Source organism: Cutaneotrichosporon cavernicola (assembly GCF_030864355.1).
Source record: "Cutaneotrichosporon cavernicola HIS019 DNA, chromosome: 4".
Taxonomy (NCBI): Eukaryota; Fungi; Basidiomycota; class Tremellomycetes; order Trichosporonales; family Trichosporonaceae; genus Cutaneotrichosporon; species Cutaneotrichosporon cavernicola.
Genome location: NC_083396.1, coordinates 2,528,964 through 2,556,321, shown reverse-complemented (window position 1 = coordinate 2,556,321; position 27,358 = coordinate 2,528,964). Strand labels below are relative to the sequence as shown.

The 27,358-nt window shown below is 57.7% G+C and overlaps 12 protein-coding genes across 12 annotated transcripts; 5 read left to right on the top strand and 7 right to left on the bottom strand.

The window, feature by feature from the left end:
• Nucleotides 1–1,117: 1,117 nt before the first annotated feature.
• CcaverHIS019_0409810 (uncharacterized protein) lies at nucleotides 1,118–2,267 on the top strand (the record flags this gene model as incomplete). The annotated part of the gene is made up of 3 exons (XM_060600875.1): nucleotides 1,118–1,285; nucleotides 1,318–1,567; nucleotides 1,600–2,267. The coding sequence occupies 3 exons, from the start codon at nucleotides 1,118–1,120 to the stop codon at nucleotides 2,265–2,267; spliced, it is 1,086 nt and encodes a 361-aa protein (XP_060457426.1).
• Nucleotides 2,268–2,426: 159 nt separating this feature from the next.
• TVP38 (uncharacterized protein) lies at nucleotides 2,427–3,522 on the bottom strand (the record flags this gene model as incomplete). The annotated part of the gene is made up of 6 exons (XM_060600874.1): nucleotides 2,427–2,789; nucleotides 2,839–2,991; nucleotides 3,027–3,166; nucleotides 3,203–3,345; nucleotides 3,387–3,397; nucleotides 3,442–3,522. The coding sequence occupies 6 exons, from the start codon at nucleotides 3,520–3,522 to the stop codon at nucleotides 2,427–2,429; spliced, it is 891 nt and encodes a 296-aa protein (XP_060457425.1).
• A 496-nt stretch (nucleotides 3,523–4,018) lies between these two features.
• RAT1 (uncharacterized protein) lies at nucleotides 4,019–7,680 on the top strand (the record flags this gene model as incomplete). Its single annotated transcript, XM_060600873.1, has 6 exons — nucleotides 4,019–4,021; nucleotides 4,076–4,244; nucleotides 4,281–4,696; nucleotides 4,734–5,397; nucleotides 5,436–6,240; nucleotides 6,285–7,680. The coding sequence occupies 6 exons, from the start codon at nucleotides 4,019–4,021 to the stop codon at nucleotides 7,678–7,680; spliced, it is 3,453 nt and encodes a 1,150-aa protein (XP_060457424.1).
• Nucleotides 7,681–8,138: 458 nt separating this feature from the next.
• Nucleotides 8,139–9,640, bottom strand: CcaverHIS019_0409780 (uncharacterized protein; the record flags this gene model as incomplete). Its single annotated transcript, XM_060600872.1, has 4 exons — nucleotides 8,139–8,664; nucleotides 8,744–8,891; nucleotides 9,317–9,556; nucleotides 9,607–9,640. The coding sequence occupies 4 exons, from the start codon at nucleotides 9,638–9,640 to the stop codon at nucleotides 8,139–8,141; spliced, it is 948 nt and encodes a 315-aa protein (XP_060457423.1).
• A 183-nt stretch (nucleotides 9,641–9,823) lies between these two features.
• Nucleotides 9,824–10,974, bottom strand: PRE2 (uncharacterized protein; the record flags this gene model as incomplete). The annotated part of the gene is made up of 7 exons (XM_060600871.1): nucleotides 9,824–9,918; nucleotides 9,953–10,193; nucleotides 10,236–10,265; nucleotides 10,317–10,443; nucleotides 10,480–10,564; nucleotides 10,611–10,764; nucleotides 10,816–10,974. The coding sequence occupies 7 exons, from the start codon at nucleotides 10,972–10,974 to the stop codon at nucleotides 9,824–9,826; spliced, it is 891 nt and encodes a 296-aa protein (XP_060457422.1).
• Nucleotides 10,975–11,185: 211 nt separating this feature from the next.
• CcaverHIS019_0409760 (uncharacterized protein) lies at nucleotides 11,186–11,672 on the top strand (the record flags this gene model as incomplete). Its single annotated transcript, XM_060600870.1, has 4 exons — nucleotides 11,186–11,232; nucleotides 11,272–11,302; nucleotides 11,340–11,429; nucleotides 11,511–11,672. 4 exons carry the CDS (start codon nucleotides 11,186–11,188, stop codon nucleotides 11,670–11,672), a joined length of 330 nt encoding a protein of 109 aa, XP_060457421.1.
• A 67-nt stretch (nucleotides 11,673–11,739) lies between these two features.
• CcaverHIS019_0409750 (uncharacterized protein) lies at nucleotides 11,740–12,981 on the bottom strand (the record flags this gene model as incomplete). The annotated part of the gene is made up of 4 exons (XM_060600869.1): nucleotides 11,740–12,170; nucleotides 12,225–12,403; nucleotides 12,456–12,858; nucleotides 12,891–12,981. The coding sequence occupies 4 exons, from the start codon at nucleotides 12,979–12,981 to the stop codon at nucleotides 11,740–11,742; spliced, it is 1,104 nt and encodes a 367-aa protein (XP_060457420.1).
• A 671-nt stretch (nucleotides 12,982–13,652) lies between these two features.
• GPI17 (uncharacterized protein) lies at nucleotides 13,653–15,589 on the top strand (the record flags this gene model as incomplete). The annotated part of the gene is made up of 6 exons (XM_060600868.1): nucleotides 13,653–13,847; nucleotides 13,881–14,247; nucleotides 14,284–14,463; nucleotides 14,496–15,151; nucleotides 15,190–15,306; nucleotides 15,344–15,589. 6 exons carry the CDS (start codon nucleotides 13,653–13,655, stop codon nucleotides 15,587–15,589), a joined length of 1,761 nt encoding a protein of 586 aa, XP_060457419.1.
• A 311-nt stretch (nucleotides 15,590–15,900) lies between these two features.
• Nucleotides 15,901–18,497, bottom strand: CcaverHIS019_0409730 (uncharacterized protein; the record flags this gene model as incomplete). The annotated part of the gene is made up of 4 exons (XM_060600867.1): nucleotides 15,901–17,352; nucleotides 17,404–17,694; nucleotides 17,738–18,237; nucleotides 18,464–18,497. 4 exons carry the CDS (start codon nucleotides 18,495–18,497, stop codon nucleotides 15,901–15,903), a joined length of 2,277 nt encoding a protein of 758 aa, XP_060457418.1.
• A 3,842-nt stretch (nucleotides 18,498–22,339) lies between these two features.
• On the top strand, nucleotides 22,340–23,604 carry UBC6 (uncharacterized protein; the record flags this gene model as incomplete). Its single annotated transcript, XM_060600865.1, has 12 exons — nucleotides 22,340–22,366; nucleotides 22,409–22,417; nucleotides 22,471–22,543; nucleotides 22,602–22,615; nucleotides 22,649–22,718; nucleotides 22,754–22,838; nucleotides 22,879–22,890; nucleotides 22,944–22,958; nucleotides 23,000–23,050; nucleotides 23,087–23,215; nucleotides 23,261–23,286; nucleotides 23,330–23,604. 12 exons carry the CDS (start codon nucleotides 22,340–22,342, stop codon nucleotides 23,602–23,604), a joined length of 786 nt encoding a protein of 261 aa, XP_060457417.1.
• A 128-nt stretch (nucleotides 23,605–23,732) lies between these two features.
• Nucleotides 23,733–24,864, bottom strand: MRPS5 (uncharacterized protein; the record flags this gene model as incomplete). Its single annotated transcript, XM_060600864.1, has 3 exons — nucleotides 23,733–23,864; nucleotides 23,899–24,265; nucleotides 24,437–24,864. 3 exons carry the CDS (start codon nucleotides 24,862–24,864, stop codon nucleotides 23,733–23,735), a joined length of 927 nt encoding a protein of 308 aa, XP_060457416.1.
• Nucleotides 24,865–25,044: 180 nt separating this feature from the next.
• On the bottom strand, nucleotides 25,045–27,003 carry CcaverHIS019_0409700 (uncharacterized protein; the record flags this gene model as incomplete). Its single annotated transcript, XM_060600863.1, has 2 exons — nucleotides 25,045–26,324; nucleotides 26,604–27,003. The coding sequence occupies 2 exons, from the start codon at nucleotides 27,001–27,003 to the stop codon at nucleotides 25,045–25,047; spliced, it is 1,680 nt and encodes a 559-aa protein (XP_060457415.1).
• Between the last annotated feature and the right edge of the window lie 355 nt (nucleotides 27,004–27,358).

Genomic DNA, 27,358 nt, shown 5'->3' with positions numbered 1-27,358 from the left:
CGGCGGGATGCTTTCAAAGTCTACGTACAGGGAAATTAGGACACATGAGCTATCGAACTCTCGGGCTTTCGGGCCGCTGGCCTCGTGCTGTGCTCTTGTGCTCTGTCTCCCTAGTCTCGCTATTATACTGGAGTCTCGGACGAGCACTAGATTCCAGGATAGACGAGGTGAGCAAGTCACGTGAGCAAGTGGTCCAGAGTCGTGTCGCAGCTTGGCAGGTGTGTCGCAGGTTCAAAATGCCACCGGAGCCACCGTAATTCAATCCTTGTACGCATGCCCTCCATCCCCCAAGCAATCCCCGCGACTCCAACCATAACCCCTACATAAGTACCTGTAACGGACTTTACCGCGCGTGTCATAACCAAAAGCTACTACAGTATACAGTATAGGTATATAAGTACCCTAGGCAATAGGCAAGGAATTCGCAAATCAAGAGCTCAAGGGGGCTACAGTATTTAGGGAATTAGGGATGAGGGCAATCTGACAAGGGTTCATCTTATCCCTCTCACTTCAGGTCTTTGCTCGTCTCTATGCTCAGGGTTCAAAGGCACATTTAGGGATCTAGAGAGCCGATTTTGATATTGCTCAAGGATCAAGGATCAAGGGCTCAAAAGGACATTACAGGCGCGAGGATGGTCAGTATGGTCAGTTTGGTAATGCCCAGCTACAACATTCAGCCCATGAATCATAGTCTTATATATTATCATGGGATTTGATTCCAGGCAATCCCCATCCGCTCTCTGAAAGTATTCTGCTTTTAATACCAAGCTTGCATATTATTACTATATGCTACAGTATATGCTATCGGGAACATGGATTGAACCCTGGCTTGTCGCTGCGTGAAAATCAGAAGTGTGGCTGGCAGCTCGGTAGGCGGCGGTGGCGTCCGGGTAACTGGGCAGAACTAGTTTCCTAGCCATCAGAAACGCCAGACACATTTGGGCAATTCATGAGGCGCATAAAGGTCAACATGAAATCAAGCGTCGACCGTGGGAAAATCAATGACACACGTCTTCATGGCCTCCACCTGGTCATGACGACTTGACTTTCGACCACCTTGCATTGATTGACCTTTGTTGTCACCACTCGTCTCAACCCAACACTCACCGCGCCAACTATGGTCTACGTTGACCAAACAGGCACGTTCCGCCAGCTTATTTCCGAAGGATCAAAGTCTGCCAGCAGTTCACCTGTGTCGTCGCGTCCTCACAGCCGCGCCAGCTCTCGACACAGACAACAGCAAGCGGCAGAAGATGACGGCTTCCTCAAGGAGGCTTACCAGATTGTGAGCTGGCAGGAGTTTCAATCTGACTCCAGTACGGCCATCTTTCTGATCTGGGTCGCTTGCTAAAGGCGGTTCGGAAGCCATACCTGTCTACGACGGAACCTCCACCACTCTCACGGCGGGGACGGACCTCGGCTGCCAACGGAGACGAAGACGAGTTGCACCGCTTTGAAGGGACCAAGTACTTATCCGAGCGGGAGCGCGACGAGATCGAGGTGCGGGCCAAGATGATCCTGCGGCGATGTCGGGATCGGGTCACGACGCTAGAAGTAGACGAGAAGGGTGAGAGTGTTAACCTCCCTCGCTAACGGCAGCACGCAAGGACAAGGTCGCGCCGCCACCACCAGCAATCTTCAACTGGTTGCCCTCACTCGCACCACCAAAGGAAGAGGACGCTGAGCCTCTGATCGCGGCGCACCGTGGCACCATCATCTGGACGTTGAACGACATGCTGGCCAAGCTGTCGGCGACACAGACCAACATGCAGGAAGAGCGTGCGAAGAGGAGGGACGAACGTAACCGCACGCTTGGAGGCGGGGCAACGCGTGAGGCAGCCCAGCTCCAAGTCGCTGCCGAGCGCTCGAACGGGCCCATGCCCGTGCCCGCGGCTGCGCTCAACATTACGCCTGCGGACGAGCCCGCGATCGAAGAACAGCTGTCGGCCCACCAGCTGCAGCAGTTTGAGTCGGAGAACAACGCGCTTCTCGAACATATGGAGAGTCAATTGTCGTCGGTCCTCGCGGCCGAGAAGAGCCTGCTCGAGATCAGCGCCATGCAGACTGAGCTCGTGCGCCATCTCGTCCAGCAGACCGAGATCATCGACCGGCTGTACGACGAGGCTGTTGGTAGCGTCTCGGAGATGGGCAAGGCGAACAAGCAGCTCAAGAGAGCCAAAGAGAGGAGCGGGGAGGCGCGTTTCATGCTCCTCGTCTTCCTCATCGGCGCTACATTCTCGCTCCTCTTCCTCAACTGGTACTCGTAGGGCTTTGCAGCAGACGTAGAGCGATACATACATTCGCATAAATTGCCTGTGCTTGTACGTTTTTTGGGGTTGTGATTGCTGGGGATACAGTGTACATCTGTCCATCCGTCTATTGATGTCTATACTTGGGGTTGTCTGGGAGGAGATGGCGCTTGTAGCCTATACCTGCTGCGGACTTGGGACGAGCTCCTCGGCTACCTCATCATCGCTGAAGTCCCCCAAAAGGGCCGTACTTTCGAACGCTTCCGCTGCAAGCTCGCCCTCGTCTGGGTGGCCAACGTGTTCAATGCGGCGCATCTCGCTTAGGGTAAGGCGGTAGATGAGAGTACCTGTCCCGATGGAGATTACGATGGAAAGTGCAATTGATCCAAGGTTGAGCCAGAGACGCAGCGGGTCTGGCTTGTCGTCCTTGTCGTCGCTGAGCGAGTTGAGCCTAGATCCAATGAACACAGGAATGGCGAGACGGGGGATGAACGCGAGGTTGGCGATCATGAAGTGGCTGAGCTCGACGCTATCAATGGACTGCTGTCAGCGCGCGCACGCTTTCGTCTTGCCCATCTCGCTGACTCACAGCGAAGAGGCCATTACCAATCGCCCAAGGGAGCGGGCACCATCTGATCATGATGACGAGTGGCAGGCCCTTGTCCCTCATGACGCAGCCGAATGCTTCCCATTGCTTACTCTTACTTGCACCGAACTTGCGCATCCAGTCCAGGAAGAAGTGCTGCCTGTTAGGTCAAGTCAACTGCCGTTACCTACGCGAATTGAGAACCAGGCAACCGCCGCGCCGAGTAGCGACGCAATGCTCCCGAGGAAGATGCCGAACCACAGGCCATATGCGAACCCTATCATGGTCATGCACGCGGAGAAGCCGAACATTGGCGGGTGGGACGACGCGACTGAGCCGTTCAGCACCATTGCGCCCGGTTACTCACCGACACCGAGGGTGATTAAGACCATGCCCAGAAATCCCATATCCTTCAACTGGGCCGCCAGGTTGTTGAACCAGTGCCCGATGCGCTTAGGCGTAATAATGATGATGGCCGCGATAATCAGGCCGTTGATCAATAGCACCGTCCTGTCATCAGCACGCGCAGCACGGAGCGTTTTAATGCGCACCATAATGTTGCCTAGGGTCAGAACCTGCTGTGTAGTAGTACCCTTGGCAACTTACCTTGCTCTTCTTGTTCAGCTTGCGGTACGGCTTGAGAACTCGGTGAGCCAGTATCTCAAACTGGCCCCAGACAGTACCCATGTCGGGTATGCGGTGTGTTTGCATGCTTGGAATCTTGCGAGATGTTGGAGGAAGGTTACGAGGGTTGTAATATGCGATGAAGCAACGTGGACGCGTTCTGCCATATCTGGGGAGCTGGGGGATTCCCTCATCAGGGTGACAACAACGTGGGGCCCAATGGTTTCGGGGTGAGTGTGAACACGGGCTAAGTAAAAAAGGCTGGATAATTTACACCCATTAGGATTTGACTCTTTTGACTCTTTTGACTCTTTGGCAGGATCACATCACATCTTCCTCCACTCCCTTGTCTGTGCTCCATCAACTCATTCAACTTTCCCCTTCACTTTCATCCATCCACTCTACCACTCCTTGCGTGAGATACCCATACTCCTCACGACATCACAGCCGTATACGTGACGTCCTGGTCTCTTCCGCCCTGCGGCCCATGGACAAGCCAGTGTAATTTATCGACTTTCGCCCCATCCCGGGCTCTTCCCATCGTCACAAGACCTCAACCATGGTGCGTGCCGGGTGGCAAATTTCAAATGTTACAGCAAATGCTGACGCGCTACAGGGTGTTCCCGCTCTCTTCAGGTGGCTGTCCAAGAAGTACCCCAAGATCGTCTACCGCGTCCAGGAAGACACCCCGACCAAGATCCGCAAAGATGACGGCGAGATCATCGAGGTCCCCGTCCGCTACGAGTCGGAGAACCCCAACGGGTTTGAAGTCGACAACCTGTATCGTAAGCGGCTCTCCTAAGGCTGTAGCTAACATGCAGTTGACATGAATGGTATCGTCCATCCGTGTACACACCCCGAGGGCCGCCCCGCGCCCGAGACCGAGGAGGAGATGATGGTCGAGGTGTTCAGGTACACTGAGCGTGTCGTCAACATGGCCCGGCCCCGCAAGGTACTCATGATGGCTATTGACGGTGTCGCTCCGCGCGCCAAGATGAACCAGCAGCGTTCGCGTCGTTTCCGTTCCGCGCAGGAGGCGCAGGAGAAGGAGATTGAACGCCAGGAGGCCATCAAGATGTACGAGGCCATGGGCCACGCCGTCTCCGAAGAGACCAAGAATAAGAAGGCATGGGACTCGAATGCCATCACGCCAGGCACACCCTTCATGGACCTCCTGTCCAAGAGCTTAAAATACTGGGTGGCTACCAAGCTTAGCACCGACCCCGGATGGAAAGACGTGAGTCGGTGCATATAATTCCTTCTAACATTCCCAGCTCAAGGTCATCATCTCGGACGCATCGGTCCCCGGCGAGGGAGAGCACAAGATTGTCGACTGGATCCGCCGCCAGCGCTCCCACCCGACTTGGAACGCCAACACCAGCCACGCCATGTACGGCTTGGATGCCGACCTCATCATGCTTGGCCTGGCAACCCACGAGCCGATCTTCCGCATCCTTCGTGAGGACGTATTTGCGCAGGGGGGGAACAAGGGGCCGCAGACGTGCGGCAACTGTGGCAAAGTTGGCCACATCAAGGCCAACTGTAAGCAGCCCAAGAAGGTCAAGGATCCCAACGAAGTGGAAAAGGCTGTACCTGTCGACCCCAAGCCGTTCATCTGGCTCGACGTCAATGTGCTGCGCGAGTATCTTGCAGTTGAACTCAACGTCCCAAACGTTCCGTTCCACTTTGATCCTGAACTCGCTATTGATGACTGGATCTTCATGATCTTCTTCGTCGGCAACGATTTCCTACCGCACCTGCCTTCCCTTGAGATTCGTGAGGGTGCTATCGACAAGCTTCTCGAAATTTGGCGTAACGAGCTGCCGCGCATGGGTGGATATCTTACGAACCACGGCAAAGTCAATCTCGACCGTGCTCAGCTTATTCTCGAGGGCCTCGCCTCCCGCGAGGACTCGATCTTCCAGAAGCGCAAGGAGGGTGAGTTCGATTGGATTGATTGCGACTAACTCGTGCAGATGAGGACAGACAGAAGAGTCGCGAGAACCACCGTCGAAAGCAGGAGCACGACAGACAGGACCGAGAGAACGGTGTCACGGACGACCCCGGATCCATGCAGTTGAATGGACAAGACTATGTCGCTGTCTCGGCTTCTGACACTGCTCGTGGTGGACGTTTGCATCCGTCATTGCCGACGCGGCCTGGTTTCGACACGGCGCCAGCCGAGTCTGCGGAGCCAGCCAAGCCAGCGTTCAAACCCGGCAAGAAGCTCACATACCAACAGCAGGCTGAGTCGTTAAAGGCAGGTCTGGCTGCCATGGGCGGGAGCAATGCGGACATTGTCAAGAACCGCAAGGCCATACGTATGGCCAACATGTCTGCTGCCGACAAGCTCAGAGCTGAGCTGGAGGGCGACGAGGCGCCTAAAGATTCGTCCCAGGAGATGGACGAGTCCATGGAGGAGAAGCCGGAGAACGGCGACGAGGGGACAGACCTTGACAACGAGGAGCACGAGGGGGATGAGGATGACGAGGACGAGGATGACGACGTCCAGTCTGGTGGCAAGAGGAAAAAGCGCGGTGACACTAGTGGGCAGCGCAAGGCCCGGAAGCTGGATGGCGAGCAAGATGAAGAAGATGAGGATGAGGAGGAAGCGCCGGCCAATCCAGGCGACGAGCACGTATCCAAAAAGAAGCTCAAGGTCAACCCAGACGGGACGGTTGATTACGAGGACACTGTGCGCCTGTGGGAGCCTGGTTACCGTGAGCGTTACTACCGCCAGAAGTTCGGTGTCGAGTTGTCCGACACCAAGTTCATCAGCGAGTGAGTTTTGTTTGGAAGTGCCAAATGAATAGAGTTGACGCCAGGATCACACACGCATACATGGAGGGCCTCTGTTGGGTTCTCGAGTATTACTACCAGGGTGTTCCCGCATGGGACTGGTACTACCCGTACCATTACGCGCCGTTCGCGCAAGACTTCCACAACGTCGGTAGCTTCGACATCAAGTTCAAGGTCGCCGGGCCGTTCAAGCCGTTTGCTCAACTGCTTGGCGTCTTCCCTGCTGCAAGTCGCATCCACCTCCCGGCTCCTCTGCAGACACTCATGATCGACGAGAATTCGACCATTCTCGATTTCTATCCCGAGGACTTTGAGATCGACATGAACGGCAAAAAGATGCAGTGGCAGGGCGTTGCTCTGTTACCTTTCATTGACCAGACCCGTCTCCTCACTGCCCTCGAAAGCAAGGAAAACGAGCTCACGGAGGACGAGAAGCGTCGTAACTCTTTGGGCGACAACATCATGTTCATCGCAGAAGAGAATGCCCTCTTTGAACCCTTCGCCAAGGCGTACAGCGTCAAGCCTGAGGAGGGCAAGAGGCCAAAGCTTATCCCCATCAACCCCCAACAGTCGCTTGGCATCACCGGCTCGTTCCTCACCGACCCCAACTGCGTACCGGGCGCGAGCATGGACACGCCTCTCCCGTCAATCAAGGAGTGCCCTGACCTTGTCAACAACAACTCGCTCTCGGTGAGCTACTACTTCCCACGCCAGCTGCACCGCCATCGCTCGGCCATCCTTCCAAGCTATCGGCCAGGGCTGCCCAAGCTCACTGAGTCGGACCGCGACTGGACGCGCCGCGGAGGACACGAGAGGAGACAAGGCCCTGGACACCGTGGTGGCGGCGGCAACCGCGGACACGGAGGACACGGCGGAGGCCCAGGCCATGCCCGTGGCGGTCGTGGACCGCCCAGTGGCGGCTATGGTCAGACGCCGTATGGCGGCGGTGCCCCGAGCTACGCAGGTGCCGGTGGCTACAGCCAGGGCGGTGGCTACGGCGGAGGAGGGTACCGAGGCGGTGGTGGTTATGGGGGAGGCCGCAACCCGCACGGCCAGCCCCAACCGACCGCTGCGTACGGTGGCGGAGCGGGCGGTGGCTATGGTGGCTACGGTGGTGGCTACAGTGGCGGGGGAGGTTACGGTGGTGGTGGTGGTGGCAGTTATGGAGGGGGGGCATATGGTGGCCAGGGCGGTCAAGGTGGCCAAGGTGGCTACGGTGGCGGTGGGTATGGCGGCCAAGGTGGCTACGGAGGCGGCGCATATGGCGGCGGCCAAGGTGGCAACAGAGCCTACCAGCAGCCGCCATACGGCGCTCCTCCTTCCAACTTTAGCCGGAACTCAAGCGGATACGGAGGTGGCGCACAAAGAGGAGGGTACGGTGGATCGCACGGGTCGAATCGCGGCGGGCCGAGACGGTACTGAACAACGGACGTCATAGAGTATAGCGTATAGCGGAACATACAACTCAGCAGTATGTATCACTACTTCGTTCTGCTACTTTGGAGCACGTTTGCTATCTCTGACTGCAACTGTTGCTCTTGAGATCATGAGACAAACTTGAGTTCGGTGACCAGCAAAAATGGGACAGCACCGTTCAGAATCCAGCCTGACAGCGCTGTGATACAGTGAGAGTCTGGTACAGTGGAGAAGTTGACAACTGGCGCACGTTTCACAACGCGTAGCCCTGTTCAAGTCTATGGCATGCAAGTGCTTTGAAGTCAGACTGGGGCGGATCACCTCAAAGCGCTATACAAATCTGGTTGGAGAAACCCCGTCGATCAAGTCGTTCTCAACCTCTCGCCGCGTTCTTCCTCAATTATATAGGGCTCACAACTCTCAAAAAGAGTGTCTATCATGCTATAATACACTAGGCTACAACACTACCTCCGCTGGCGCGTGTTTCTGCCCACCTCATCCGCGGCACGCCGTTTCCCGTTCTCCTTCACCTCACCGTCCTCCTCCCCGACTTCGCCGTCCTCAAGACCCGGAATGGTACGCGAGCCGCCGGGACGCTGTGGTAAAGTTGGACGAGTAGTGTAACGCTGGCCAGAGCGCGACGCGGGACGTGCTGGCAGGCCATGGCCATGAGTAGCTGCAGGCGTGCGCGATCCGGGTGCGGGAGCGGGGTTACGCACAGCCGGAGATGCGGCGCGAGTTGGCGCAGCGTTAGCTCCGCTCACGCGCGGCTGGAAGGGAAGGGCAGTAGGCTTGAGCTTCGGCTCGGGGTTGGACTCGCGCGCGGCCTCTGGTGCCTCGTCATCGAACTGTGGCATCTTGAGGGCGCGGCATTCTTCCATGAGGCTGCCGATACGAGTGAACGTCTCGACGCGCCGCCGCGCGACATCCAGGACAGCGTCGAATCCCTCGCGGTGCTCGACGATCGAGGCTTCGAGAGCTTCGATTTCGCTGTGGTCAGCTAGAGTAATATCGTCCCAGCCGTAGTACGGTCAGAGTACGAAGAAGGTGAGGAAGGTTGGTGACTCACGCTTGGAGCTCAGCACGCGTCTTGCCGCGAGCCTGAATCTTCCTGGCGACGTCGTCGCACCGCATGCGGTAGTCACGCTCGGCCTGTTCGCGAGCGAGCTGCTCCTTCTCCGCCGCAATAATCCGCCGAAGCTCCTCGGTGCGACTGACTGTTGTCAGTTCCTGTGGCGCGGGTTGGCTGGGTGATGATGGGGGGGAACGCCAAGGTTGCCGGGACAAGCAGTCGATGAGTGGTCTTTCAGATCACTCGGAGATGCGGTCCAGCAGCAGCCGCTTGCCACGCGAGATCCGGCCCAATCGTGGTCTCTCGCCGCGTGAAATAGCGCTCGCTGGATCCAGCAGTGCAAGTTCCTCGCGCGAGAGGCGGTCCAACGGCGGCGGCGAAGATGTGCGCGTGGGTAGGGGATGGCGTATGTTGCGGAGAGTGGGGAAACGATGCGAAGAGGAAGGAGACAAGGAGATGAGCAGGAAAAGAGGAAGGAGACAAGGAAATGAGCAGGAAAACAAGATGGACGAGACAAAACGGGTATGGTGATGGCAAGAGGGAAGGTGATAATGCGAGGAAGGTACGTACCAGTATCAGCCGTCTTGCTGGTGTACTCGTCCCGCTGCCTGTCGAGCGCCGCGACCGTCGCGAGGGTCCGCTCGACGCCGAACTTCCAGCGCTGCGCCTCAAGACGCGCAATCTCGACTTCGGTCTCGGCGTCGTTCTTCGCCTCGAGGTTGGTTTGGGGGAGGTGAGGGAGACGGTTTAGACGCCGCGCCAGGCTGCGGGTCTGGTCGGGATGCGTTATGCGGAAGCGGTTGAGTGCATCTGCTGTCAGCTGTGACTACATACATAGAAGCTGAGACGCTGAGACGCACTTTCGCTGAAGGGCGGCGATGACGCTGCCGACATGGTGGATGGGTGGATTTGACTTGTTCCAACTACTGTTGTCGAGTTCCAGTTCGTTAGTGATGTAAATTGCTTCCGTCCATACCACCCCAGCCATCGTCTTCATAGCCACAAACCTCACAACATAAGGCTGCACATGCACCAGCTGCCGGTACTGTCATCTCATCGGTTCTATGCATACATGGTCTACTCAACAGCAATCGCCTCGCCCTGCGCCGCAGCGACCTTGTCCATCTTCTCCTTCGAATACTTGTACCACAGTTCGCTGAGGTCGTAGTTGTCTGTCGTCAGCCTCCTTTACTCGGAGTAGCTTACCGATGAACTCCCAGCCGTTCTCGCGCACATGGTATAGGTTAATAGAGTTACCAGAGTATGCGTCGCGGTGGCCGGCGGCACAGATCGAGCGACGACCAAGCTCCTGTGCGTCCTCGTCCGACAGGTCCCACGAGTAGCCCTGGTCAAGTACACCGTACGCGTACGTCGAACCCGAGCCGACAGAGAATAGGTCGCCCTTGAGGCGCTGCCCGTCCGAGTCGACGTAGAAGAGAGCGGGACCCTGGGGTTAGCTCATCTACCAAGATCCACCTGATATACTCACGGTCTTGTCCCAGCCGCAGATCATAGTGCCCTGTTGTCAGCTACATGATGCGACTCTAGCGGCTCGTGAATGCCCACGCACCATGCTCAACCCCATTCCCTTGTACTGGTACACGATGTTCGAGAGGATCTTGCTGGCCGCCGCGACCGAGATACGCTCCTTGTTTCGTAGCTCGTGCAGACGGCACTGCATTCCGAGATATGTCTCCCTGGTTGTCAGCTGCCTCGCGGACTGGTCAGCTCACCAATACTGGCAGTCGGCAGCACCACCGGCCATGGTTCCGAGAAGGTAAGGGTTGATCTCAATGACCTTCTTGACGGTCCCGGAAGCTGCTGTCAGCTTTGCCTAGTCATACCTGCTGTGCAGCTGACACACCAATGTAGCTGCCAGCAGTGGCTCGAGAGTCAACAGCGACAATAATACCGCCCTTGAAGCGGAACGCGAGGGTGGTCGTGCCGTGCGCCAGCTTGATCTTGGCCTGAGGGTTGGTCGACATCGAGTCGGTGTGCAACGAGAGAAAAGCGAGGGGCTGAGGTTAGCTGACCGCAATGATGATGTAGCTATCCTGTGCGGTACTCACGTCGGGAACGGCGGGCACAGTCATGCCGCTCACAGCGCCGCTGGCGTCGAGGTTGCCGAACCCACCCATGCTGCCCCACGTCGCGGGCGAGTGCTCGTCCTCGCCATTGGATTGACGCGCGGTTGGTGGGTGCGCAATGTTGGCTACGAGAGTGTCCATGATGTCGTCTGGTCGGGGAAAGTGGTAACAAGACGAACTGTGGATCGATGTATCTAGCTGTTGTTCATGAGCAATGGTCTAGGTGTCAAGGACGCGCGTCACCGGGACTAAGTGGGGGTTGGATAAAAGGGCACGTGGGAGTGGAGGTCGTCTTCTCGAACCCACTGAAATCACTGAAATCCGCCGCGCCGACTTTGCGACCATACTCACAATGGCGCGAACCGGGCTGCAGAAAGAGGTCATCGAGCTGTATAGACAGTGCGTAGCTCCTGTAGTGTCTGAGAAAGCTAACAGCAGAGGCGTGAGGAACGCAATGTCCAAGGCGCCGGTGAGCTTAGAGAGATCGACATCCGAGCTGACAGCAGGATCAGCGCCAGGCGTTCCTCATCCACCTCCGATACAACTTCCACCACCCGCCCCTGACGTCGCGCGACTTTACCGCTGTTGAGTTCCAGGTGGGTCGGGGTAGATTTGGCTGTCTTCGTCGACGTTGAGCCATCGTCCCCGTTATTTTTTCCCACACGAGCTCACGCCAGATCCGCAAGTTCAGGCGCACTCTCGAGATGCTCTCACAGCCATCGACACAGCGTATCGGGCTGAGCCAAGATATGCGGGACTGGTGGGCGAACGAGGTGGAGCGTGCGCACGCACGCGCAACCATCACGGAGATGAAGAAGGCCAAGGCGGCATCTTCATGACCGAGCAGCCGGGCTTGTTGTACACTAGCTAGCATAAGAAGCATTAATGAATAACTCGTCGGATCCTCTAAGACATCTCCACGTCGCCGTCGTCCTCCCCCTCGTCCTCCACCGCATGCACGGCCGGCTTGACGCCGCGCTTCTGCAGGCCTCCAATGAGTTCTTGGAGATGAGAGCCGATGCCCTCGTCTGGGTAGTCCTGCTCTGTGAACAGCTTGGCGGCCTCGAGGAGGGCCCGGAGAGACTCGGCATAGCACTCGTCGGCGTTCATCGGCTCCTCGTCGTCATCCATATCCGCCCAGTTTTGAGTGGGTGCCTCCTCGAGCGTCTGGGCACGCAGGTGCCACGTCCAGCCCTCAAGGTATGCGCTCTCGACCTCGAGACTGTCCTCCTCGCGTCCCGTCGTGATGACGTCCAACGCCTCCATGTGCAGCCCGTGCTCGAGGAGGAGACGAGTGAACTGCAGCCGCACCGGCAAGGGCGGAAGCATGGGATCGACTGTCGTCAGCTAAATGAACGACAGGGAACTGGACGAATGTGGTATAGACTCACAGGGATCCCGCCCTTCCATGTCGCGGTAGATCTTGAGGACCACCTCCTTTGCGTCGTCGAACTTGCTCTGGCTCATCCGAATAGACGCCAGGGCCATGAGCGCTTCTGGGTCGTTGGGTGAGATGGACAGTGCCCGCGCGACCAGGCCGTCGCAGTTACTCGACGCGGCCTCTTCGAAACTGGTGTTAGCTCATCAGATGCCGAAAGCTGAGCTCCCCTTTGCGCACTCACCACAAGTCGCTCATCCAGATCTCGATCATGGCAACGATCGCCGTCAGCGCCATCTTGCGGAGCTCCTCCTCGTCCTCCTCGCCAGCCCGCCCCTTGCCCTTAGCGTTCAGGGCGTTCTCAATCATCGCCGTCGCGGTAGAGTAGTACCCTAAAGCCTCCTCGGGTCCGTCTGCCGTCTGCGCCAGGTAGAGGTAGGGGCTCGGGGAGTCGGGGTTCGCGGCGGCGTGTGGGGGGAAGAGGTGGAGAAGGTGAGCGCGGCCACGGTCCACGTCACCTCCCTCAAGCTCAGCAACCCCAGCCAGCTCGCGCGCCTCAAGGTTACCAGGCTCGAGCTCGAGAGCCCGTTCCAGGAACTTGATGGCAAGGTCAAAGTTGGACTGAGCGAGGAGGACGTTCGCCTTGTCTGCTGTCAGCGCAGGAAGGGAGAGGACTCACCCAGCAAAGAAGGGACGTCGGTTGCTGACGCGGACGCCGCCTTTTCCTTCTTGGCAGTCTTACGCGCGGCCTTCTTCTTGGTGAGGCCCATGGTTTTAGATGTTGGATGAAAGTCAATAACATTCACATCGCTATGTGACGATCAGAAATCTGAGCGTGACATCACGTGATTTAGGTGGCGATTTGCCGATTAGGGGATATTACAAACTGGATTAGGACGGCTCTGTCACCTCAGCTCCGCCCAACGATATGTCTCACAAACTCACAAGCCCAGTTCCATCGAAACTATTGCAATATATGCATACCTGCAAAATATTGCAGACGCTCAGCACTCGAGTTGGTCAAGCAGGCAAAAGTCAAAAAGTTGCAACTTGCCGGGCTCGCCCTGCGCGCTTACAGCTGTCCTATTCTCTTGGAGCTTGAATGCCATACCAGCCAGACTGATCCGTTGCCGGCCTGTCTGCACCCGGAGGTAACTGGCGTGATTACCGAGACTGAACCAGCGCAAATCTATGAGGATTTGGTGGGGCTCGAACACTCAAGCTAGAGGAGACTGGCTGTAGCGAGAGCGCGCTGAAACGAGGATTTCCCTAGAGTTTACAAACTGCTTCCCTATAACCATTACAGTGCTTATTGTGTTTTCATAGCCTACTTAAACCTCTGGCCATTCCTTCCTGTCATTGACCTCCACCGCGCTGACAACAAGTTGATGCACGCCAGCATATTGCTCGTCATCATCATCACATCGCTCATTACTCAACCATGCCAGAGGAGGATCCACCACGGGACGCCGCTCCCCTCATAGCGGCCATCAATCCGACACGTACGCGGCGATGGGCCGTTATGCTCTGCTTTCCCCTCTTCATCGCCCTCGCCAGTCCGTGGTGGTGGGCCACCACGTCCATCGTCCGCCTTCCCCTCCCTGTCGCGCGCATCGCGGCTCTCGAAAGCCAAGGGGTGCGACTCTCCCTAAGTAGGCACTAACTCCAGGACCCAGTGATAAGCACCCTCATCTCGCTGACTGGCAACGACGCCGCGTTCCCCAAGGCGCCCGCCGGGCGCGCAGACTTCCCAACGGCCACCAAGCTCGACGCGCTCGCGACCGAGGTCATCAAGGGCGTGGACGGGATGCTCGGCCGCGATCGCCCGGATGTGCGTGGTACCAGGCGGTGGGATATGGTAACGAACGGGCCGAAGAGCGCCTCGCATCGCGTGCATATCGAAGTCTCGGAGTCGGCGAAAGCGGACTGGCCGCTTGAGCCCTACGTCCAGACCTCGTATGGGACAGCCGACGTGCAGCCCGGAACAGTAGTGATTCCCATTCATCCGTCGATGGTGTCGGACCTGAACCTCAAGCGTATGTTAGCTGATCCCGAGCGGCAGCTAACCCAAGGACACTACAAGATCGCGCTAGTTAACGCTATCCACAACCTCCTTCCCTCACACCTCCCGCCGCTTGCCAACCGCGCACTAGCCTACAGCCCGAACATCACGCTCTCGTTCGTCGTCGTCAACGAGGATGCGGCGGACGGCGCGTTCGTCGACGGATGGGACATCGATGGCGCCCTCCGTGGTAAGCTGGTTCTGAAATTGTAGCTCACGCAGACCACATCCTGCCCCACCTGGAGCCTCTCGCACCCGTCTTTAACTTCTCCGTCGAGAGCCAGGTGCTTTACCACGCGCCCTTGGCATTCGAGCCCACCCATGACGAAGAGGGATGGGTCGTCGATGAGGACGGAATGAAGATGTTCGTGAGCGAGCGCTGGACGCTGGACTCGCTCAGCACGAACAACCCCGTCCTCAAGTTCCTCCTCTTCGTCCCGAGCGCACAACACGCTCCATTACGGCTGAGTGCGAACGCGACATCCTTCCTCATTCCGCAGTTCGGGTCCGTGGTCCTCCTCAACCCGCCTGCCGAAGCAGGCGCATACACTCTCTCTCTCGACGCGCTCGACCGACCCTTCAAGCAGTTCACGGAGCACCTGTACGGCCTCCTCTCGCTCCCAGCCCTGTTCGATAAGCTGCATCCCTGCCCTGAGACGGTACCCAAAGGTGGTAAGACGCGGGCGCAGCGCGGATTGCGCGATCCTCTCACCGTGTGGCAGCTCGACACAATCCTCCGCGTCCGGATGGCTGAGAACGCCGCCGAGGGACGCAAGACGCTCGGTGGTATCGTGCGTCTCGTCGACAAGATTAAGGAGATGCAGCTGGGCTCCGGCGTGCGGGACAAAGTGCTCGGCGCGGTGCGGCGACTTGAGGAGGTAAGACAGCTAATTGAAGTAGATACAACTGACGACAGCTACCAGACACGGCACAGGACATGTCCCCACTCAACGCTTTCGTGCTCTCCCGCGACGCTGTGGGCCTTGCGAATGAGGCATTCTTTGACCCCTCGATGATGGGCCTGCTGTATTTCGTGAGCTCGCTTGAGAGGTTTCATAAGCTGACATCAGCCTGACCAACACAAGTTTGCTGTGTACACGCCCCTCTTCGCGCCCATTGGCGTGTCCATAGTCGTTGGCATCCTCCGCGAGATCGTTAATATCCTCAAGAGGCGCAAAGCGGCAAGGAAGACAGCCAACGAGAAGAAGAAGGTCGATGAGAGGTTAGACATTGGCCCCGAGGCGGAGTCTACAGGCATGACGACGGCCATGGACACTCCCGCCGCCGCGCGCCTCCGCACGGCCAACACTACATAGAGACAGTACACAACCGCATGCATATCCTGCTACAGGCTACTGGCGGGATTGGCGGCTGGTGGCACAGCTATTCCGACACGTTGGATTCGATTTTTGACACACATTTGAAGGCTACGAGACACAGGGCCGGGGCTGCCCTTTCTTTAAGATCGATTCGAGATATGTTGCAGATGTAGCACCGCGTTGCGGTGATCGAGAGATGCCATGGTGGGAGTGTGTTGGGGTGGAGTGAGTTTGGTGATGATGTGGTGATATGATGCTGGATTCATAATGTACCGCTGTTTGACTTCTTCTTGTACTGGTTCCGACTCTTAAATCTGGAAAGTGCGCATGTCCATCGAGACGCCCTTCCGTACGCGACGCCGCTCCTTGCGGCTCATCGGGATAGCCTGGCCCTCTGACGGCTGCAGGACGGGCGAGATCAGCATCCGGCTGGCGGGGTAGGGGAGCGGGCCAGCGAGCGTGCCGGAGAGACCAACACCGCCCACGTTTGGCGTGCGGCTGGCGGTGGACGTGAGCGAAAATGACCCTTGCGACGGTGTGACCGGGGCGGTGCGGTTCCTGCTACCCGACGAGAAGTTACGACGCATGTACGTCGAAACAGGGATCTTGTCGAAGCGGAACAGGTGGCGGAGCTCGGGGCTCTGGGGATCCTCCACGGTCGGGTCCATGTCATTGCCCGGGATGTCGAGCATGTCCTCGAGAGAAAACGCGTTCTCCTCCTCGGACGGGGTCGTTTCGCGCTCAAGAGGGTCCATGAGCGCCTGCGCGGCACGGCGTGCTGCGATGTATCGAGGGTGGCCTGGGATGGACGAGTAGCGCGTCTTCTTCACAGCTGGCGAAAACGGGTCGCCGACTTTGGGACGCCGCTTAGCGGAGACCGAGCCAGAGTCTGAAGACCTGTTCCGCCTCCGGCGAGTGAAGGGCGATTTGGTGGCGGTCTTGGAGCCATCGATGACCGCACTCTCGCAATGCTCGTTGCACACGCTGAAGGTGCCCATGACAGGGCCCATTGCAGGGATCCCAGAGGGTGGACTGGTGACTGGGGTCATAGGGAGCAGTTGCGGGACAATGGGCCCAGCAATGCCAGGAGTGAGCACAGACATGATCCCAGGGGTAGGAGCTCCGGCCGTTGACGGGGTGCTGCCAGAAGGCGATGTGGCGGCAACATCAGTGATGACAATCGAAGGGTTTGCCGCGACTGCTTCGAGAGCAGCCTCAATGGACGCCGCTCCCATTGCCTCGAAGAAGGGGTTAGGGTGAGGCAGCATCGCCATGTTGTACTGCGGGGGGCTTATGACCTGCTGCCCAATAATCTGGTCGAGTGCTGGGCTGTCGAGGACGGGCATGTCCTCTTCGGCCATCGAGTCCGTCGTGTCGCCCCCGTCGTCGTCCTCGACACCAGACCAGTCGGCGGTTGTGTCAGAGTCGTCGTTGGCGTCCTCGTCGATGAGGAGGTGCTGCTCCCCTGCAGAAGCCGAAGTACTTTCTCCGATCGAGCCAGCCGTACGCGAACCTGTCCCTCGCTCGCGCCGACGGGACTGCCGGGGCTGGACGAGGACATACTGCCCGTCCCAGTTCTCCATGAGAACCAGAGGCTCCTCGCCCGCAGTGTGGTTGAAGCGGGTGGAGAAGCCAAACTCGTCACAGGCGTCGTCCGTCTCGGAGGACGAGTCACTCATGGGGTCATCAGACGAGGCGTGGACTGATGACTGCGATTGGAGCTGGTCAATGTCGGAGCCAGTGAGGTTAGCAATGAAGTCCTGTGGGGTTGGTGAGCGACGGTAAACGGTTGGGATCGTCGGACGACATACCTCGTCGTCCTCCTCCTCGTTGGCATCCCCATTCTCGGTCTCATTGTCATTCCACCACTCCATCTCCGCATCATCTTCCATGCTCGAGTCTGGGTGGCCAGCACCATAGGCGAGATCCTCGATCTCGTGGCCTGCGAACGCCTCATGCAGACCACCTATGGACTCGTCCTCGGTCTCATCGGCGTCGGCCAGAGACTGGGTCATCTCGCGCTCTGACTCGTCGTCGCCATACGAAGACGTCGAGTCCGAGTCGATATGGGCTGCGTTCGAGATGCGTGACTGCATTTGGGTCTAGAAGATCAGCGTTGTTCTGACAAGCTCTGGCGCGACTCACAGCACCACCAAAGCGGTCACCGCCGAACCCGAACTTGTCGTCCCGTGCGCGTCTGCGTGCGACCTCTCCGAGTTTGAGATGGCGCTTGCGGTCGCGGCCATTTGGGCCGTGAGCCGACGGGCGTGGAGTCGATCGTGCCGAGGAAGGTGCTGCTTTTGGTGGTCTCGCCTTGGCGATGTGGTTGGGAGAGATGTTGGCGATAGAGTCCCGCTTCTTGTTTTGGATACGAGACAGAATTCGTGAAGAAAAGTTATCGTCTTCGTCTTCGTCATCCTCGTCTTCATTCTCGTCGTCTTCGGCAGGAGTCAGGTCCGAAGAACTGCTTCCATCATCCGAAAATACTCCGCGGTGCCGGCTGGAAGATCCGGGCCGCGACAGCGACGACACCGATGACGGACGGTGATATTGTTGAGTAGAGGGTCGGACGTTGAGTTTAATCTTGGGGAGGGGGGAAGTGTTGATGGGGGGTGAGTGGACAGAGGCGGTTGGAGAGGTTGGGCCTGGTCGTGTGAGCAACAAAACAATCAAGCCGGGGAGGAGCATATTTGGGCGGCGTCATGAGGAGAAGCATCTACCTTGGCCCAGCCAATGCGAGCAGGTTGGAAGCAGAGCTCGCGATCTCACGAGTCTCGGCCAACCGTGGCAGCCACGGAAGGAGAAACCCTTGTGGAAGGGAAGAACAGAAGGGGGTGGGGGTATGTGTGGCAAGGGGATTGAAGCACTCACCACGCTTGCCCTTCCTCCCCACGTTGGTGTTCATCGTGATTGACATGCACGGTACCGCTCAGAGCCTTGCTGTTATCAAGTAATGCGGCTGGCTGCGGAAGACGTGCAGGTAGGGTTTGCGAGTAGAGAGCCTAGTGGCGTGAGGACGGGTGCGGTTGTTGGGGTTTGCGAGATAGTCGTGCGAGCGAGGCTTGTTGGTCTCTTGGAAGATCGCAGACATTTACTTTGTAGGTAAAAGAGGTGTGGTTGAGGGGTTGGACGTTGATGTCCTGCTGAAACGTCTAGCAAGGCGATGGGGCCAGCGTCGAGGCCAGTGTGAATGATTGAGTGCAGGTAATGTTGTTGATAGTATTGGAATGTGAGGAAAGAGGTAGTAGATGTAGTGTAGTAGTGGTGGTGTATTTGGTGGGTTGTGAGAAGTTGAATACAAAGAGGGATGATTCAAAGTTGTGGTGTTGGCTTTCCCTTTGGTTCTAGGTTTCTCATCCTCTGCTCCCTGGCTTGTTCAGACTTTGAGTGTTTCCTTGTGTCGTCTAGCTGTTTCGGTACCGTAGATGCCAGCTCGACTTTGATCATTTCCACCTTGCAATTTCTCCTGAATCCCCTGAATAGGTTTGTCGCCTCTGCTCTACTTCCCTCACACACCCAAAAGCTATGATTCCTGAATATCGAGGCTCATCGGGGCGGAGCTTTGCTTCTGTCCTGGCTTGCTAAAGTTGAGGAGCAAAGACCAAGGGTATTAACATGTGGAGGGCGTAGAGTCTAGCACAGGGCTTAAAGGGAGGAGGGAGGAGTGTACGGTATAAGCGGGCCGGATTGACAGAGTTGGAAGAGGTCCAAGTGATCTCTTGTGCATCAAGAGCGTCTCGTCATCTTGCCTTGAGAGTATGGTCTAGCAGCTGTCAAGAGACAAGAGAAAAAGAGGGATTGGGATTAAGCTCGTGTCCAAAATTTGCTTTGACCGGCAACTCGGCGTCCAAGCGTCCTGGGTAGCCTGAATAGCCTGGATGGCCTGGATTAGCTTCAACTTTTTACTTTTTAGATATTGCGTATTGCGTATATAGACTATATGAGCTCATCACAGAAATAAGAGGTAGGGTATTCGCACGTTGACAACATTTACCCTTAACCTCTTTCCCTGAACACCACCCCACCATCAACCGAGGTCCTAGGTCTACAGTCAGCCTCGGTGGTCCGCTACCTGTTATCCTCTAGTCGCCAATCTTACTGAGATCCAGGTTCAAGGAGCAAGGAGTAGGGAGCAGGGAGCAAGGTGCAAGTGACTTTGTACGAGGCCCGCCGCGTCCGCCACACGTGTTGTGGTCGTGCACCTGACGTCAAAAATCGTCGTTGCTCCCATCTCCCTCACTTGCTCGCATCTAGCTCGCATCTCCCTCCTTACAACCTCGGGATCCCATCTTTCTGCACCACCCGGCCGGTATGAAACAAACCTTGAGTCGCAATGTTGTCATGTAGGCGCAAAACCACCCTCACTCCAACCATTTCTTCTCTTTGGGCCCCACAGTTGCACCATCAACATCAAAGCACAATGACCATTCATATCCTCATGCATCAGTTCTTAGGTCATACCACGATACAACGACACAGCGATACAACCCCTTGCTTCAGCAACTCAAGCACTTGTGTTGGTGTCGCGTTCCAGTGTTGAAATGATCATTGATGCCCTGTCCATCCCAAGTCAGCTGATTCAAATCTTGGTGCCTGTCCTCTCAACCCGCAAAAGAGCATAAGAGTTGCCTTGGCCCTGCCGCGCCGGCCTTGTCCGGGCCGTAAAGCAAATACCGCGGCAGGGTTGCTATAAATTTGTAACCAATGGTCCATGGTCCAATCACTCCAAACTCGTCATTCTGGTGGGCCAATCGCTTTTGTTTGCTATTTGACTAGCACCGCTCGTTGCTAATCTGTGCCCTGCATTAGTCCGACTCCACCTCGGTTGGTCGCTGGGCCGGGCAAAGACGGCAGTATGACGAGGCGTCATCAAGCTTGCTTTTACGCCTGTGGCGTCCGCCCCATGCAATTCCCATGTCTGCCGATCTGCGAATACGCCCTGCAAAACTGCATCCCTGCGGCGATGCGGTGGGCTTTCGGACGCAGGGTCGCGTGACGGCGGTCGAGCGCGGACAAGAGGCACAGGACGGCCGAGCATCTGATGAGCAGGGTTGGGGTTCGGAGAGTTGGAAACCTTTTGGTGACCATGCAACCTGTCCAGAGCGTCATTGTGTGGAATATTCGAAACGCGTTGACAGGGAACAATCAATGGGCATTGCGAAGGGGTGAGAGTGTACAAGTTCCGTGTCCTGCCGTGTCTGTCGGTAAATCTCCTAAATGAAGTACCTCTGATGGTTTGTCCTTAATGAATACCAACATCTGGATCCTGCAAGGTCCCGATCTCGCAACCTCACAACCAAGTGCCCGAGTGCCTTGGTGGCGACGCGTCGACCTCCCAACGCGCGGGTGGCGATGTGGCGGACGCCCAGCCATGGTCAGCAAACTCATCGACAAGGCAGGCCTGTGAGGATGTGAACGACTGTGTGGTTTCAAAGAAGCCGGCTTGTGTGCGAGACGCTGTGGCTGTGGAATGCTACGTGAAGGCACGGTGGGAGTGTGGCGTCTAACGGCGCTCTGGCGTCGCACGCTATGCTATTTCCGCCGCAGACTCTCTGCCTGAGAACGAAGCGGCGGCGTTGCGACAAGTTGGGTTCCGCACTCATGGAGAGGTAGCCGCTTGGCTGTTCTGGTCGCACCTTGCTTTCACGTTCCTGTCGTTGTCTTGTGGGCAGGGCGAGCGGTGCTTGCGCGTCGTCACGGAGTCAGCGCCCATCCAATGTCGGCTACAGGCGGTATCACTGTGAGAATACTTTGGACTGGCTCTGGGCTAAACGAGTGAGGAAAACTAGAGGTTCTGAAACTGTGGCGGTTGAGAGGATGTAGAAACGCTTATGATATTCCCGGGCTTCCATCAAGTCGTGCAACTTCCATACCGCTACATCGATCGCAGGAACGCATTGACGGGCACGGGGTGACTAGTCTTATCGGTACGGATCTACTTCTGGGGCTCCCCGCCTCACGGCACGTCCACTAATCGGCCTACTCGATTGGCACCGGGGGTTCCAAGGAGAGGTCCTAGAGAAGAGTCTCGGCCTGAAGCTCGGCGATCACTCGCAGGACACGGAACTTCTATAGCAAACGGATTCGCACGCTCTCTCGTAATGGCGGCCCAAGATACGCGCATGTGCAATTTGGTTGAGTATAGGCGTACTCGGGCATGTTCCACTCAAGTCCTTCGGATCCGATGCGAATGTGGCAGCAGCAACGGGTGGCAAACTGGTCTGTGGCACAACGCGCTCGGCAACATTTTTGCCACCCGCCCACTCCCAACGAGATACATAGGCGGCGAAGAACTATTCTTCAGACTAGACTGCGCCTCGAGGATGAAGAGAGACGCCCTCCCCCCAAATGTGAGGATGAGAGCCTGACACCATAGGAATTTGGTCAGCCACCTGCCACCTGCCGCAACTAGTGAACAGTATGTCCTATTACAGAGCGGTCGCTAATCTTTCTCCACTTCCTGCAGTCTCGGTATGCATGCATGAGACCACAATTCGAGCCCAAGGCAGGCGTGAGTTTGTGCGATGAGCGGACCGTGCCTGACACTTCCACGTCATTCTCGTTATCAATCCGGCTGGTTGGGGCCCGGGCGAAGGCCGACGGTACCGAGTATAGGCTTGTGCCACTCGCACGGTCAACGCCATCACTTGTGTTACATCAACAACCATACTCGCTCGTTCACGTAGTACAGTGCAGATTGCACAACACACTCGTTAGCAACTGAGACACCTCGTTCCCCATCCCATCATGGCGTCCAAGGTCGCGCAGAAGAGGGTACGTGCCCCCCCCGGTGGCGATAAATAACGCTAATCCCAGCTCCAGAAGGTGTGCACCGCCTCACCAAGCATCCGACTCCAACTACCTCTGCTAACATACAGGAGTACCTCGCGATGCAGAAGGCGCCGCCGCCTTTTATCTGGGCGCTGCCCGAGGAGAGGAACATCCTCGACTGTGAGTACCTTCATTTGGCCTTGGCTGTCCCCTCCTTTCCTCAACCACTGACGCGTAGGGCACTTTATCATTGTGAGCTGCAACGTAACGCGGAATTGACGATAGCGTGGACCACCTGACACGCCGTACGCGGGAGGCGAGTACCACGGCCTCATCTGGTTTCCCAGCGACTACCGTGAGTTGGAGTCGGGCGCGTTGGCTGACATGCAGCCTTCAAGCCGCCTGATGTTAAGATGTTCACGCCGACGGGTCGCTTCGAGTGTGGTGCCAAGATCTGCATGAGCATGACCTCCTAGTACGTTATCTGCAACCAGTTAGATGACCGCTAACGGCAGTCACCCCAGCACGTACGTTACGTGATGCCGTCCCCTACGAGAATGATTACTGACCACATGTGCAGGTGGAATGCAGCTTGGTGAGCCTGTCGCCTCGAGTCTGGGCGAGACTGACGGCCAGGTCTGTAGCTACGATCCTGACAGGTCTGCTTAGCTTCATGCTTAGTGACGAGTGAGTGCTGTGCCCGTGATGTCTCTCACGCGATAGGATCACCGCCGGTGCTGTCAAGACCACCGACGCTCAGAAGCGCGATTTTGCGACCAAGTCGCATGCGTTCAATCTGAACAGCAAGAAGTTCCGTGATATCTTCCCGAAGGTGAGCCGAAAGTCGCATCGGTAGCTTACGTCTGTACGCGACGCCGGCCATGACGGACCTGCCAGACATGGGGCAGCAGCCGTCTGCTTCGGTATGTCACATGGCGTGTGTGACGCTGACTGATCAGAACACAGAAGTGAAAGGAGGTGCGCCAGCCGCTCTTGACACGCCGGTGTCCTCTGGACGCTCGACACCCGCATCCACCAGTTCCAATACTCGCACGCAGTTCCCCGCCGTCAATCCTCCCAATCCCCCCGAAACCCCAACTCTAGCCGATGCCCAGCATGCACCGCAACAGGTCGTGCAGCAACGGCAGCTGCCTAACGCCCGCTGGATCCCTTCATGGCGATGGCTCATTGCCATTGTCGTCCTCGCTGTCCTTGGTCGCATCTCCAAAGGACGAGAATAAAGTAGAGCGTTCGTTGTGCCTGCCATAGTTGTCTGACCCATTTGTACCCTCCATCTGGCATTGCCTCTCCCTTCCTCCCTCTGCATGGCGTATATGTGTGCATGAGTAGCGTGCAAATGTGGACCCGCCTAGAGGTGGCGGTTCATGTCGATACCGTGGCGTCCGCGCATGCGCTCCAGTTCGCGAAGTGTGCGCATGCCAGCGCCCTTGTTCTCCCTGCGCGCCCTGCTCTTGCCGGTACCCGATCCAGGTGGCAACGCCTGCCGTCAGCTCTCTTCTTCCTCCAAGACGTACACCACCGTGGATGATCTGGAGCGCAGCCTTGACGACCTGGGTCTTGTTGGTCGACCCAAGGATCTGGGCGCTAGCGTCGCGGATTCCGCACGCCGAGAAGATGCGGTGAAGCACGTGAGGAACCTGCAGGCCGAATCCGGGTGGGCGCGCACGCATAATCACCGTCGTCGCGCGCCACTTGACGCGCAGGTCGGAGCCCTGGCCGTACAGCGTACGGTTCTCAAAACGCGGCACAGCGTCCATGTTGAGCACGGCCTGGTGGAAGGCGCGAATATTCGCCTGTCCAGCGTTCTCGTTCTTGCCGTGCCCAATACCGACCAGTCCACGCTTCGGGTCGCCGACAACCATTACCGAGAAGAACGAGGACCTGGGGTTAGTCCATCTTGTCTTCTCTCCTCTTCCGTATCCTCTCTTCTCCTCTTCCTCCTTTTTCTCTTCGTTTCCCTCCCAAGTCGGCCGTCTTTTCCTCTCCATCCGCGGCCTGCCACTCTCTTCTCTCCTCTCCCTCTCTCGTCCCTCTCCTTCTTTCCCAACTCACATCTTGCCCTTCTTAGTCATGTTCACAACACGCCGCATATCAACAGGGTACCGGTAAAGGCCCTCAAGCTCCTGACGGGTGTATCCCGTAAGCGCACCCAAAACGCGCATGTTCTTGGCGACCATGTTTTCGCCCAACGCGATCGGGTGCTCGCTCTCCGGCAACGGTGGGAACGTATTGTTGGGAAAGTTGTAGATACGGTGCTGAGGCGCATCCTTCATGTGGTTCGGGTAGTCGGGCGACCGCGCAACAGTGTAGTGAGGCATGAGGGGGCGGGTTAGGTTGGCCACCTCCTTTGGCGAGAGGTTGCCCAGCTCCTTGCCCGGCTTTTGGGAGGTGGGAGCTACAGGCGTTGAAGTCGACGCCGCGCGCGCAAGTGGCGCTTGCGCGCGGGAAAGGAGGCGGCGCGCCGGGCGTACCAAGGACATGGTTGTGGGTTTAGTGGTTGCTGAATGCAAACGAGTTGCGTACAGAGCCGAAATCTCCCTCTCCGAAGGTGGACAATTTGGTTCCGTCGCAAAATCCAGGCACCCAGAGGTAAAGTCAAGAGGCAGAAGGGCATGGCCCAATGCATGAAGCGGATTAAGACTACAGACAGTGACAACATGTTAATGGTTGTATCCCGGAACGAAGCGTGCCCAGTCCTCGCGCAGAGACCAGAGACGGCGAACGGCATCTTTCTCCGCACTCTCCCAGTCGCTAAAGTCGACACCGAGGGCGAGAGCCGCGCGCTCCCCTTGTCCACTCCAGCTCAGGGGGATGGATCGGCGAGCGCGGTGCGTCTCGTCGCGCGTTCCTCGTGGTTTGTGGGTTGACGTGTCGAGGACGGCCTCGAACAACGAGAGGCTGTAGCGTAAGCGGACTTTGGTGGTTGCGTCGTTGGCGTCGAGATAAGACAGCACAATGTCTGGCGGTTCGCAGCAGGTGACGACGAGCTCGCCGAGCGGTGTGAAGACTTTGATACGCGGTGTGCGGCGCTTGTAATCTGTAACGAGGCGGTCGACGAGCTGCCACAGGCTGCGCTGGGACGCTGCCCAGCTCGCCGACTCTGCTAAGCGGAGCACCTGCGGCGCTCGGCCCTCGATCGTCACCTCGTCGCCGGCACGGTTCACGTTCGCGGTCAGCCGGCGGTAGTTGAGGGTGAGGGCTACGGAGGCGGACGGAGAATGCACGACAATCGCGTCGGACGATTTGCGGCTCAGAGGCTCTGGGTGACGGGTGAGCGGGAGGTGTTGGACAAGTATGGGTTCGAGTACTTTGGATTCAGGATTAGGTGGCGTAAGCGAAGTGCGGCGTGTTGGTCTTGGAGGGGACAGACGCGCAGGTCGTGATGTTGCTGAAGCAGGTCGTGTTGGTTCTGGGACGGCAAGTCGTGCTGGCGGTGGAAGTGGCAGGTCTGGTAGGGTGAACGGCGGCGTCGGGTCGGATACAACGGATGGCGGGATCTCGTGGGGCATGGTGGCGGACATGACGCGGAGTGTTGGGATTGTTAGACGCAGCGTTGGGGTCGGCGTGTCGTCTGTTGGCGTGCTTGATGGCTGGGAGGAACGGGATGGCTGGGAGGGACCAGAGGTCGATCGTGATGGACAGGACGGCCCAGACCATCCGCTCGGACCAGACTCTGGCTCGCTTGGAGGCGGGGGCGATACAAAGCGTACGAGAGGCCGCGGGGTTCCTTTGGGCCTCTGTCGGGCGAGGGCGGCACGCGGAGCCGGGCTCTCGGGTGGTGTGAGCAACCCAGTGGACTGGCCGACCGAGTGCTCGTCCAGCACCGCACGCTGTTTCCCCTTGTCCGCTGGCACCGCGGCTGGTGGGTCATGAGGCGGGCGGATGCGGTCGGCACCCCTCTTCGTCCCGAGCTCCGGGCGGTGTTCGTACAGTTCTCGTGCTGTTGGTTGCCGTCGTTGGTCCTCCTCCCGTGTTGGGGGAGCGGGTGGGAGGTCAGGATCGCGTGCTGGTCGCTCTAGTCGTGCTCGTTCTCGTTCCCGCTCTCGGTGTTCCCACTGCCTCCCTGGTCCTTGTTCTGGTATTCGTCGTTCAGCCCGACCTTGTTGTGCTCGTTCACGCTGTTCGGGTTCATGTTGTTGTGCACGTCGCCGTTCAGCCCGATCTGGATTACAGCGGTCACGCTCCCCTTTCCGCGCACTGCGGTGGTGCTCCCGCTCACCGTGTCGCTCGCTCTTCCCTCCGATTCGTTCGACGACAACAACGGGAGCAGGTCGTGACGCGGCGCGGCGTGCGATCCGCCAGCCTTCCTCAAGTTCCTTGAGCTTGGGTGGCGTCTCCTGAAACGCGAGCCGGAGGTATTGGATTGTAGATGATGTGGTGTGGCCCGATACTCCGGATGGCGCAGAACGGGCAGAGGGACCGACAGACGAGGGTGTTGCACTCGACGGCGAGTACCTATCGTACCACGGTATGGATGGGGTCTTGGGCCATGGTGACGGCCCAGCTTGGGCATGGTCCTCGACGTCGCGGAGAGATGCAGAGGGAACGGGTTGTGTCGGTCCAGGAGTCAGAAAGGCGGGGCGTTGGCGTAGTCGCGGTGTGTCCCACCCCGAGGCCATTGCTAGTCGTGCATGGTGTGGATGCATCTGCGCGTGTGTGTCGGCCACTGTTGACAAGTCAGTCACGCTCTAACCTCCACTTTCCGGACCTAATTGTCCCTCCTACTTTGGCACGCCTAACAAGTGCCACAGACCCAATCTCAGAAACGCCGACGAAACCCCCGCCAAAGTTGTCCCAATGTTGAAACGTCGAATTCTGCTCCTTGTCCTTTCATACATCCCAACAGGTGAGTGCCGAGGTTACCGACAGCGAGCGCGCAGTGGAGCGCATCGGACACGGGCTGATCCCCAGGCTCCAAGCGTATTCCTGCTGTTCCAGCTTAAATCGGTTTACGTCGCCATATAAGTGCGTCGT